Below are 12,658 nucleotides of genomic sequence, written 5' to 3' on the forward strand. Positions count from 1 at the left end.
AGCATTCCCACCTCAGTGTCCGTCTTCCTGAGATTTCATGTTTTTCCGATGGCTGCATAAATTTCCTCTAGGTTCTACATATTTGGTCCACCTACATCACACCTAATTGTCTGGCTACGTGTGAATGTGTGTGTTCGGTGCCACCCAGGGTTTGTTCCTGCATGCACTATGGATCCACCAAGATTCTGACCAAGTTAAACGACACAAACGTAAATGCTGATCATGTGTCATAAAATGGCTGCAGGTATTGTGGATGCCTATATAAAATGGTGTATGGTGATTTCAGAATACTGTAAGACATGAGGAAGGAATAAGTACTAAAACATCAGTCCATCAAAAGCGCCGACAACCAAGCACCTTCATTTTAATACAGGCATGCCATCTAGTGGCCATGGCGAGGATCCTTACATTTTTTTTGAAAGATTTTAATGGCATGCAGTTTATTTCATGAATTCATTTATTTTGTTAGAACTGTATACACTGTGATAGCAAGTAAGAATGTAAAGTTCATGCCCATCGCCTAAAAGTCCATAATCACTTCTCTCTCTACTCCATGTCAATATCGTGGAGATTCTCTGGCTCCTCTTTCTTTACCCAGGGTACAGGATGAGGCACATAGGGGTCAAATGTCCATCGAGGATACACTCTCTTATACAGGTTCATCAGCACTGTGTCCTGAGAGCGCAGCTGACTATCGAACACGCATTTCATGTGACCGTGTGTACCTGTTTAAAAAGAGGAAGAGGGAAAAATGCTCATCAGTTTCAGTTTCTGACTACAAAATGCAAGCCGCCTTAATAGATCTAACTCCCTAAAGATCTAACTCCATTTAACTCCAACTTATGACCGACGATAAAAAAAAAAAAAAGGGCTTTTCTTCTCACCCAAAGCCTCCTTGATGTGTCCTCTCCGCCCCCACTTTGTGCGCAACTCCACCGGCTTAAACCACAAAATATCATCTGCAAGGTAAGTCACAAATGTGGTAGTTTAGCTTTGGAAACAAAACTGGCGCCTGCTGTTTATAAACTTTTGACACAATTTTACACGAGCAGTTATCATCCTTATCTTCCTTACCCCTGTTAAAAAACATGTAGCGCACAACGGCAGAACGGCGGTTAATCTTGAAGGGATGTCCGCTCAACACGATCCTCTTCAGCACCACACGCTGAGGGTCACAGCTCAGGAGGCTGCCCGTGGCCACCAAGTCCTGCATTCCTGAAGCAGGAACAATCACAGTGAACAATCGGCTCATTACAGACACGCTTAACACTAAATTAAGCATGACAGGGAGGTGCGTCGCTTACCGTTAGCTCTCTGTTTAAAGAGGAGGACTCCGGCAGTCGGGAAGGTGATCGGAGCGTAAATGGACACAACCATAGGAGCGTCAGCACGTAAGAAACGCTCCATCTTATGCTTGTCACCTAAAAGATTTTAAATATCCCATGACATAAAGTGGACTCTTGGTAAATCCCTTTAAATTGAACTTTTAACCTATTGGAAATAATTAATTGTTAATAGAATAAGAACTTGCTATATTATGTTCCATTAATGACAACCAAAAGACTACTGAAAGATGGAAAGTCTCTATATATTTACAATTTTCGTACAAGGCCCCTACCTTTACACGCAACTATATGCTCATGAACTAGCTCATACATTTTATTATCCGACTCAATTATCCTTGGGAATGTGTGTCAAAGTACCTTAAACCACTAACAATGGCTAAGCTGGAACACACATTATGCGGCTAAAAGTTATTGATCCCATCAGCTCATTATCATCCTGATAGGTCCAATACGAGCCTATTTTGTGACATCACTGATCGAGAAGTTTTTGTTTTGTTTTGTTTTTAGTTTGAACTGCAAAGTGAAAATAAACCAGGATAAAGCATTTCCTAAAAATGGATGCATGAACAACATATTCAACAACTGAGCAACCGTGTCCCAAGCAAGCATTTGACAACAGATACATATGAAGGTTAATAAGAGCCATACTGCTGGTGTGCTGAGAGAAGATGGGAGAAGCTCTGAAACGTCTGAAGCCGCACTGGAACACCAGCTCCTCTTTAGATGCAATGGGCTCGGTGAAACCGGGGTGCCGTCGTACCAGCACATGCATCACTGACATCTATAAAGAGATCACACGTCAGTGCTTTTTATTACTTGAATAACCTCTTTGTATAAAACACAGCAAACACCCTTAATACTCTACATCATTTTTTTGAAAAAAAAAAAAAAAAGGGGGACAGAACTTGACTAATTAGGCCACTCAGACTGTTCAATTTATGGAATGAGAGATGGATGAATGAATAAATAAAATGGTTTCGATACCTTCTGTTCATGTGGGAGAAGGGAGACCAGCACCAGGGGTTTTCCTGCCTGAAAGCTCTCCATCACGGAGACAGGCACGTCCTCAATGTGCAGCGTCACGTACCAGCCAACCTGCACGATTACATGACATCACACTGATCAACATGAGAGCGGAACAAGGACGTACACTCTTGTGCAGTGCATTATTAACTGTGTGACTCTCTCTCTCTCTGTCTCACCATGGCCCCGTCCTCCTCGGTTGCTGCTTCGGCCAGGACGCGGCGGCGTGTGCGCTCAAAGTTCTGGAACTGGAAGATGCGCGAGTAGTTGAGAGGCAGGTTCTCCATGGGGTCCCATGGAGAGGAGCGGAAACTCTTCAGACCTCTGTACTTCTGAAATCTGAGACACATCCCCAAACAAAGCTGTGAGTCTGACCTTCGCACTTCACTGAACTACACTTCAATTTCAAACTGGTTTAGACTCCCTGTAAGGGGGGAAAGATTATTCACATGAACAATGTTACACGGAAGCTGTAGCAGCGGGATGCGTATTTTGGTCAATTTACCAAAGCAAAGAATGAATAAAAATCCATAGAGTATGAAATGTTAATATCAGATGAGAGCTCCCGAGTTAATATAAACGCATGTACATCCAGTATAAGGAGCCTTAATCTAAAGCCTCAATTTAAAGGTTTCAGATCGTATACCTGACAGGTTTTTCAGAGTTTATTTTAGATTGACATGTACAGTTCAAAATAGCATCTTTATTTTAAGTCCAGACACAAATTTGGCAGAAAAGTTCATCCTTGCCTATGGATTTTGACATGCTGCAGTGTGGGAGCCACATTTAAGGCACACTGCACTTAGGAAGTGCTTTTGCACTGTTGCATCATCTTTTGTTTTTTTGCACGCTTTCTGTCTCACAGAATATACTATATACTCACACACACACACTTGTGTTTTAACAGAATATTTTGTCCATTACCTTGTCCTAGCGGAAACATCCAACGGTGTGTCCACTTCATCAGGGAACATCTCGTGTGAACGAGCTTCACGATATCGCTTCAGCCCATCTTCCTCCTCAGCCTCATCCATGGCTTCGTCATATTTCTGCTCGGCTCCAACACGGCCTGCAGAGCTTATTTCCTCCTCTTCCTCATCTTCATCCTCATCATCCTTCCTTGCATCATGACAAGCCTCACCATCCTTAATGGAGGAAGCAGAAATAAGTAGGAATGGAGGCGGAACAGGTACATATCAGTTAACCCGAATATCTAATAGAAGAAAAACGTACAAGCAAAGAAATACACACTGTTCCAGAAACTCCGAAATAGATATACAAAGCCAGTTTTTATTCAGATTTTGCTGTCAATTGTAATTCTTCTTTGAAAATCCTTTTTTAGGTATATACAAGGTTTAAACTTGGTCCAGAAATCTATTTTCTCCTTTGATATTCATCACTAAACATACACGGCCTTTGTCAGGAGCAAGCATGTGGTCGCGGAGAAGGGAAAGGGGCAAGACATACTGCTGGGGTGAATCCACACCCTGGAGGGGTCAAGCTGCAGAACAATCACAGGTGCACTAATAAAAATAATCTCCCTGAATCATCTGTGGTACCACTTCCCTCCTTGTTAACATCTTGCATTGTGAAGCCCTCTTTGGTGCTCAACCAGACATCAAACACATGCTAATTGGGATTAAACGAAAATAAAGCGTCCATACATGAGGAGCTTCCCCCTGCTCCTTTCAAGCCTAGCTGGTATAAATAAATGGCCGCCTGCTCCGCAAGCCCCAACAGGAAGCCCTGTCCAAAGTGGAGGAAGTCAGGAGGCTTCTCCTGGGACAGGCCTGCCGATGCAAACACTATTGTTGCGCGACGCAGCCTGGCACTAGGACTGAGAGGCAGACACTGAGAAAACAAACAATGCCTCTCCACCATGCAGTGCACAAAGAACCAGTCACGTATGCACTGTTCCGCCAGCGGCGTGCCTGCCCTCCTGCCCGCTCTTAGCCAATCAGCCACGCCTTTAGCCCTTACGTACGCACACGCTATGTATTGTCAGCCCGCACAGTGAGTATGAAGTAGCCTGACCTGCTTTGTTCTCATTTCTCATTTCTTTCCTTTGCTGACAGCATAGACAACACCATGGTAACGCAGACAATACCGACACATACTAATGGCTTTCTGAGTGTTTCTGTTCATGAGCTATGAATCGAGATTCCCAAACTTGCTTTAACAAAATACTTTAGGTGGTGTTTCAATTTAAGGATCTAGAAAACTATTCAAAGAGAACGATCATTATAAAGTTAGGCTGGTTCAAGCCTGTGTGGCTGGTGTAGGTGTCTGGGTACCTGAGACTCATTCTCAGCATCATCTTCATCTTCCATCATCTCTTCATCATCATCATCATCATCCCCCTCATCATCGCAGCTCTCCAGATCATCCTCATCATCTTCATTCTCTTCATCATCATCTACAATCCATGTGGCCTGATAGTCTGAAGTGCCCTTTGGCACCTTCATGATCCTTCTGCTCTTCCTGGCTTCTAAACATCCAGAGAAAAAAGGCAGAACATTATTTAGATCACACAGAATCCAAAATCGCACAATATATCACTCAGTCACACAGCACAATTAATCCTAAACCACCGCTGTCTTCACTTCTTCATCAGAATGGAATCTTCGTCCTTGTAGTGCTTTTAGGAGACCAAACAGGTGAAAGTCTGATGAAGCAAGATAAGGACTCTATAGCGAGGATGCTTTAAGTTTTTGAAGTGAGTTGACAGTGTGGGCATAAGTGTGAGGACATCAAAGTTTAAAACACTGGATTGTTTTACATACAGTGGGGCAAAAAAAGTATTTAGTCAGCCACCAATTGTGCACGTTGTCCCACTTAAACAGATGAGAAGGTCTAGAGAGAGCTGATTGGCCGAGCTCTCTCAGAGGGGAGGGATGAGAGGTATCTTGCGCTCCCACATTAAACACGGCTCTACAGCCAATCAGGGGCGTCTGTGAGCTCGCGCACGCGGAAGGAGCGGCTAGCGCTTTCCTCCGAGTGTTACTCCGCCCCTAACGGTGCGTAAGCAAGCAGTTCGAAAAGATGCGGTCGGCTGACGTCACGCGGTTCGGAGGAAACACGTGATAGTCTTCGGCCCTCCCGGCTGAATGGTAGTAGTAGCCTTAATGTGGGAGCCCCCTAGTGACGGGGAGGAATTGGCCACGACTAAATTAGGGAGAAAATCAGGAAAAAAATTCAAAAAAAAAAAAAAAAAGATGAGAGAGACCTGTAATTTTCATCATAGGTATACCTCAACTATGAGAGACAAAATAAGGAGAAAAAAAAACTAGAAAATCACATTTTAGGATTTTTAAACAATTTATTTGCAAATCGTGGTGGAAAATAAGTATTTGGTCAATAACAAAATTTCATCTCAATACATTTTTATATACCCTTTGTTGGCAATGACAATGAGGTCAAACGTTTTCTGTAAGTCTTTACAAGGTTTTTACACAATGTTGCTGGTATTTCGGCCCATTCCTCCATGCAGATCTTCTCTAGAGCAGTGATGTTTTGGTGCTGTAGCAGGGCAACACGTACTTAAAAGACCTCCTAGGCCACTCCGGGACCTTGAAATGCTTCACGTTTCATCTTCAATGCCCTTGCTGATGGAAGATGGTTTTCACTCAAAATTTCACAATACATAACACCACTCATTCTTTCCTTTACATTGATCAGTCGTCCTGGTCCCTTTGCAGAAACTACTTTCTTCAGAAACAGCTGTAAGCCTCTGCACATGATCCTGGCAAACTCCACATCATCATCTCCTCACTACTCAACCCACCGACTCATCCTGCTCCTTCCTCTCTGACTGCTGACAATTTTGCCACATTCTACTATGGGAAAATTGACGCAATCCGCCAGTCCTTTGCTCCCAACCAAACTCCTACAGCAGAACCTCAGGACCTTCCCTTCCCTCCTTTAGCAGAATTCTCCAACCTGTCATCTGATGAGATTCAGCAGATCATCTCGTCATGTAACTCCACAACCAGTTCATTAGACCTAATTCACCCAACAATGCTCCAGGCCGTCTCACGAGACCTCCTTCCCTTCAACACAACCATCATCAACCATTCCATATCATCTGGTCATGTTCCTGCTGCTTTTAAGAAGACAAGGGTTATTCCCATCCTCTAAAAACCCTGCCTGGACCCATCAGAAGTTAACAACTATCGCCCGGTATCACTTCTCTCTTTTATATCCAAAATTCTTGAAAGAACTGTTTAGAACCAAATGTCTCTTTATCTCTCACAGAACAACCTTAATGATCCCAACCAATCTGGATTCAGAGTGGCACATTCCACACAAACTGCCCTTCCGTCAGTCACTGAGAAGCTCCATGCTGCTAGATCTGCTAAACTGTCATCTGTCATCTGCTTTCCTATTGCAGATTCAGTCTTCCCACACTTGTGCAGGTGTAGAATTTTGTTTCTGGTGTCCTGACAGCTCTTTGGTCTTGGCCATAGTGGAGTTTGTAGTGTGACTGTTTGAGGTTATGTGGAGGTGTCTTTTATACTGATAACAGATGCCATTAATACAGGTTATGAGTGGAGAACAGAGAAGACAGCCTCTTAAATAAGTTGTTACAGGTCCGTGAGAGCCAGACATCTTGCTTGTTTGTAGGTGACCAAATACTTATTTTACACCATAATTTGCAAATAAATTTTCAAAATCCTACAATGTGATTTTTCTTTTTTTTTTTCTTATTTTGTCTCTCATAGTTGAGGTATACCCATGATGAAAATTACAGGCCTCTCTCATCTTTTTAAATAGGAGAACTTGCACAATTGGTGGCTGACTAAATACTTTTTTGCCCCACTGTATATTTAATTCACCCAGTTAATCACAGATCAAATAACATGATGATCTCTGATATACAAATATGACCTTTTTATGTTTATTCTTCTTATTTGTGATCTTGTGAGCTTTTAGCACAACTTTAAACTGGTTGTTGTACCTTCAGCCTCCTGAAGCTCAGACTCGGTGGGCCACGTCTGTTCTCCATCCATGGGATCAACTTCAGCTTCTGTCTGCAGACTCTCTCTCTGAGACGGGTCAGACTTCATTAACACACGCACCTCTTCTCCAGCTTCATTCACATCTCCAGTGCCCCTGTCCTGGTGGCATCAGACAAACAAGTGTATTCAGCATGGCTAAGTATTCTTACTTACAAAATGCAAAATTGGCATTCTTTAGAATATACTGCATTTGTGATATCAATATACTATATTCTTTTTTTATTATTATTTTCTTATGAATTACTTTGATTTTTGTGAAGCTGCTTTGAGACAATGACCACTGTTATAAGCGCTATATAAATAAAATTGAATTGAATTGAATATTATTACTTGAATCTATTACGGAGTATAACTCAGCACATGAAGTAAGTTAATGTGACATTTTATGAGAAGGTTAAATTCTGCTGAACCAGCAACATCAAGCATTTCATATGTAATTTCTAGGTTTTTTTTTATTATTAATATTATTAAATGGGTATTATGTGATCTGGACTGTTTGAGCACTGCTGCTCTGATTTTTCACAATGCATTTGATACATCAAGAAATAACTGCCAATAGTGTTCAGGACAGATTTTCTCACCATCATTTCCACATCTTGTCCTTTAGCTCGTTTCACAGGCCGCTGTGTACCTGTGACAATGGGCAGAGGGTCTGTGGGTGCATCAATCTGGCTGAGCTGAAAGTCCCCGTGGCCTGCAATGTGGACCAGCCTGTTCACCTGTAAGGGCCTTCCTCTGATGTACCCCGACACCCGCAGGGTGCCCAGTCCTGTAGGTGGCCCTCCCATGCCTTCCTGTATGTTGCTGGGAGTATATGACGCACTTTGCACGAGCATGTGTGAGCGTCTTGAGCGGAAGGCCAATCGCCTCTGTTTCTGTGCCCCCAGGTGGCGAAGCAGCAGCACTGCATCCTGCTCTGTGTCCACGGGGATGAGACGTGCCTCTGGGAAACGAGCCTCGGCCAAGCGTGTGAGTGCACGGCGAGATTCGGTGCACTTTTTTGCTGGAAGGTCGGCGATGCCCTGACAAACCAAAGCTGAGCAGCAGAAGCAAAGGTAACAGATTGGAAAAACCAAACAGTCATCAATGTGAGAATAAAAGATGGACGTGTCTCCTTTATTATATATACATGAGGTATACATTTAAACTGCTAAATGCTTCATCTCTTACCATGACTTGGTAATCCTTGTGCAAAAAGACAGGAAAGGCAGTAATCTCCATAACTGTCCCAACCCTCTCTGGACTCAAGCACAAACACCAAACTGTCCGCCACCTTGGCTACGTCCAGGAGCGAGTGCAGGTCAGCTGAAAACATAAACAACAATTGCAATTTTAAAGTAAATTCCAACTGATAAAATATTGATCCAGCGGTTTCTTTCAGTACATAAACAGTAGCCCTTAATAGTAGAAAAAAATTATAAAATTTATAAAAGTATATAATAATATCTTAGCAAGTAAACAAGTCTAAAGCTCTGAAACCAAAATAACTCAGAATCTGGACAATTTAGATTTAAATGGAACATGACAAAGCATATTACTGCTCTCAACCTTCTTAGACAGTGGTACATAAATTAAATATGTACACAGTATATATACACATACACAAACTGCACACTGTCTACCATCTCATGCTACAACTGTAAGAGTCATGGTCCAGTTCTCTAGTACAACTAAATGGTGAAGACTGAATCTCACATGATTACATCAATAATAATAATAAAGTGATTACATAAATAATGTAATGATTAGATAACTAGACAGATAAGTTGAGTGGTGCTTGCCGTGGCAAAACTCGGGCCTCTGGGCCTTTTATAATGACAGTCTACAGGATCAGTTGCTAAGGTGCTCTAAAGTGGTTGGGGAAAAAAATCAGACACCTCTTGAGCCCCTGGGGTACAACTTATACCATTTAGTGGTAAATTTTATATTTCTATCAAATTCTTGCTCTGCGCTAGAACACGACAAACAATACAGGACTAGTTACACACTAAAGTTTGTATGGAAGATGAATAATTCTGTTTGTTTTTTTAAGCGTGCAAGATAATGCAAATGATACTTGCTTTGCAAGCGCCACTAATTACCAGATGGTATCTAATCAATGGCTATCTAATTATAAAAAAAAAAGAATTCATGATCTTCCGTACAAACTTTGGTGTGCAACTAGTCCTGTATCGCTTGTCGTACACCCATAAGGGAGATGTTGAAAAAAAACATGTGGCTTATTTGGGTATGGGGTCTTACGACTTCTCTGAGGGGCCGGGGGTAAATCACTCCCACAGAGGGCCAGTGTACTGCCCCAAAAAATCCCATAGACTTAACATTGAGACAAACTTTGACAGATTCTGGCACGAAGCAAGAATTTGATAGAAATAAAATTTACAACCAGAATGTACAAGTTGTACCCCAGGGGCGCAAGAGGTGCCCAATGTTCTTTCCCCAACCACTTTAGAGCACTTTAGCAAAATGATTAGACAGTTAACATAATTTGCATGTACTGACCTTATACCTACACCCCTGACATGCACACCCATACAGAAAAGCACAAAAGTTTACATATCCCTAGGTTAATACACATACAATCGCAATTGTTCACAAGCCCCATGTAACTATGTGTAACAAGTATATAAGAGAATTAGTTATTAATTTATTTACTTCCATAAAGGGCCATTTTAAAATAATAGTACCTAAAACCTGCAATAAATGTATCCAACACAAGGTGTGTTAAAATCTTCCATATACTCTGTTAGTGTTTGCCATCACAATTTACCAAAACGCTTTGGTCATTTGAATGTGATATAGGCATGACAAGTCTAACAGTAACCAGAAAACACATTTTAATTACATTTATTCTAATTATTCTAGAACAGCAGTGTAGTAACGGGTTACCTGTGTCAGGACGGTAGAACGTGAATCTCTGTTTAAAGCGTGAAATGACCAGGCCAAAGCTGTCCTGTGATTCCACTGCGTCTCCCTGGGGTTGATGCAGCACTCCTTCAATTCCATCTGCTCTCAAAAGACGGGTGACTGCGGCAGCGTCGACCTGTGCGTGCAGTCCGATCACAGCCACCAGGTGAGGCGGTCCATCCCTGCTGCCCAGCCGACGCTTCTCTGACAGCACCTGACACCCCAAAAACACAGCATAGTTCACTTGCTAATTGACTTCTACATTAACTGTGGATGTAGACAGACCTTGGGTAATTTCTTACCGAGTCTTTCTTGTTGCGCCGGAGCTGATTGGCTTTGTGTCGCCTGTCCATCTTACTCAGCTCTCGACGCTGTTTTTTGTTGAGGGCCACCACAGCGACTCTGCCTGATGAACACAGTGAACTTTAGATTAGTCCAGGGGTAATGTCATGATTTACAAAAACCAGGTTATATTTTGCTCATATGACATCCGTTTTTATAGAGAGCTGGGTATAAGGAATAGAACATTGTCTTAATAAGTACCTATGATATAGTGAGATCATATCACCTATCCTGTGCAGTACACTGATCAGCCATTACATTATGACCATGCACGCAAGACTGAGTAGGTCCCTCCTTTACCACAAAATCAGTAATGACATGTCTGTTTTGACACATTAACCGTTTCCTCAGTCTGACCGTCACTAGCACGTCTACTGGATCAGACTACACTTGCCATCACAATTTGGCCCTTCTTACAGTAGCTACTTGTTCAATATCTTGTAACAATTGCGGCTGGAATTGTATTGTACTGTATTAGAGGCAGAAAAAATGGGCAAGAATCAGGATGAGTGACTTTGACAAGAGCCGAATTGTGATGGCTGGAGGACTAGGTCTGTGCGACTCCAAAACTGCAGATCTTCCTAAGATGTTCCTGATCCGCAGTGGTCAGCACATAGCAAAAGTGATTGAAGGAAGCTGAGATGGTGACAGGGTCATGGGTGGTGAAGCCTCTGATTCCCAGGAGGAGGGAAGGCTGGAGCCAATAGAAGCGCTAGTGTAGATCAAATGAATGAAAAGGTTAGTGCTGGTTCCAGTTGGAAAGTGTCAGAACACACAGTGCATCACCGTTATAGAGGTCCACAGTATGTGAAGGACGTCCACAACATTAGGCAGGTGGTCATAATGTTATGGCTGATCGGTGTGTACGCAGAACATCAGCTAGCTGTTAGACAAACCAATGACCTGCCCTTTATAAAAGCTTTTCATTAAAGAACTCGTACACTGTTGTCGGGATTACCACTGTCAGTCGGGAAGTATGATCGAGTGCCACACTGGGCTCGGAGAAGTGGATGAACTTTAAACACGTGTTCAGGCTACACTGTCAAGGCTCAGAGTATGACGGAAATTTATACAAAAATATTATACAAAAAATAGGAAAATAAAACATCCAGAAGTACCCTTATTCTCACGTCCGATCTCCCCCTTCGTTCGATGTTTTCCATGTTTGTGGTGTTTATTTTTCTGTTTGTAAACGCCGGGTCGATGAGCTTGCTGCTGCTCTTTACCTGCAGCCATTTTCCCTCATGCCGCACGTACAAACTTTAAATGGCGTCATATTCCTGCGCCGACTTGACTGCGAGAAGTGGATAAGTCTGCCCCCTACTGGTCACTATTGTTGTTGTTTAAGGGTTTAGTAAATAGATTTAGATTAGATTTAGACATAATGATATTCAGTATAATAAACTGTATATAAATAAACTCTCAAAGCGATGTGAAATGTAATGTGTTTTATCATTATTACTGATTTATTATTAATTTATTATTATATGTCTCTAAATCTTAAGCATTTTATTTAAGAGAAGAAACCTAATATGTACCTGTGTGCCTGTTTCCCTTGGCGGGTAAAGTCAGGGAATGAATATTGCACAGTTCAAAAGAATTTATGTCTTTTAGCTGATAAAGTTTTTCCTCTCAGTTAGGATTTCCAATGGAAGATTTCCTTCTTCAGATGGGTTTTTGCTCAGGAAATGCCAGCAGGCAGAGATATGTCACAGAGGAAGTGTACATGATACAGGTCTCGTGCTTTCACTAAATATCAGCAGTTTCTTTCTTAAACACTGGAATGTCTTGAGTGCGTCTCATATTTATCTCACAAGAGAATTAAAATGTAACGCTCTTGAATATGGTGTAAATATTGAGAGCTTCAGTGTGCTGTTGGTAAAATTGACAGCATAATTATTATTTTAACTATATTTAATATACTAGTGTGAATCAAAACATTTTTCAAAAAAGAAAAGTTTTAAAAACTCAAAAAAGATATCTCATTCCTACACTTTTGTCCATCTGTCAGTGTGCTTTCATATT

The 12,658-nt window shown here is 41.8% G+C and overlaps 1 protein-coding gene across 1 annotated transcript; it reads right to left on the bottom strand.

Moving 5' to 3' along the window:
* Window positions 1–325: 325 nt before the first annotated feature.
* tsr1 (TSR1 ribosome maturation factor) lies at window positions 326–11,876 on the bottom strand. The gene is made up of 15 exons (XM_053506667.1): window positions 11,752–11,876; window positions 10,594–10,697; window positions 10,274–10,505; window positions 8,558–8,692; window positions 7,969–8,423; window positions 7,327–7,486; window positions 4,664–4,857; window positions 3,294–3,514; window positions 2,549–2,708; window positions 2,331–2,441; window positions 1,995–2,127; window positions 1,305–1,421; window positions 1,075–1,215; window positions 885–959; window positions 326–725 (listed from the first exon to the last, which is right to left on the bottom strand). The coding sequence occupies exons 1-15, from the start codon at window positions 11,867–11,869 to the stop codon at window positions 547–549; spliced, it is 2,535 nt and encodes an 844-aa protein (XP_053362642.1). The 5' UTR covers window positions 11,870–11,876; the 3' UTR covers window positions 326–546.
* Window positions 11,877–12,658: the final 782 nt, after the last annotated feature.

The sequence above is a fragment of the Clarias gariepinus genome, chromosome 11, assembly GCF_024256425.1.
Source record: "Clarias gariepinus isolate MV-2021 ecotype Netherlands chromosome 11, CGAR_prim_01v2, whole genome shotgun sequence".
Lineage (NCBI taxonomy): Eukaryota > Metazoa > Chordata > Actinopteri > Siluriformes > Clariidae > Clarias > Clarias gariepinus.

Bases quoted from the DNA above. Each gene is read 5' to 3' on its own strand.
- tsr1 (XM_053506667.1), bottom strand. From the start codon at position 11,869: ATGGCTGCAGGTAAAGAGCAGCAGCAAGCTCATCGACCCGGCGTTTAC. The intron at 10,506-10,593 runs GTAAGAAATTAC...TTGGGGTGTCAG, and splicing joins GGCGCAACAAGAAAGACTCG to GTGCTGTCAGAGAAGCGTCG. The intron at 2,709-3,293 runs GTAATGGACAAA...GATGTGTCTCAG, and splicing joins GATGTTTCCGCTAGGACAAG to ATTTCAGAAGTACAGAGGTC.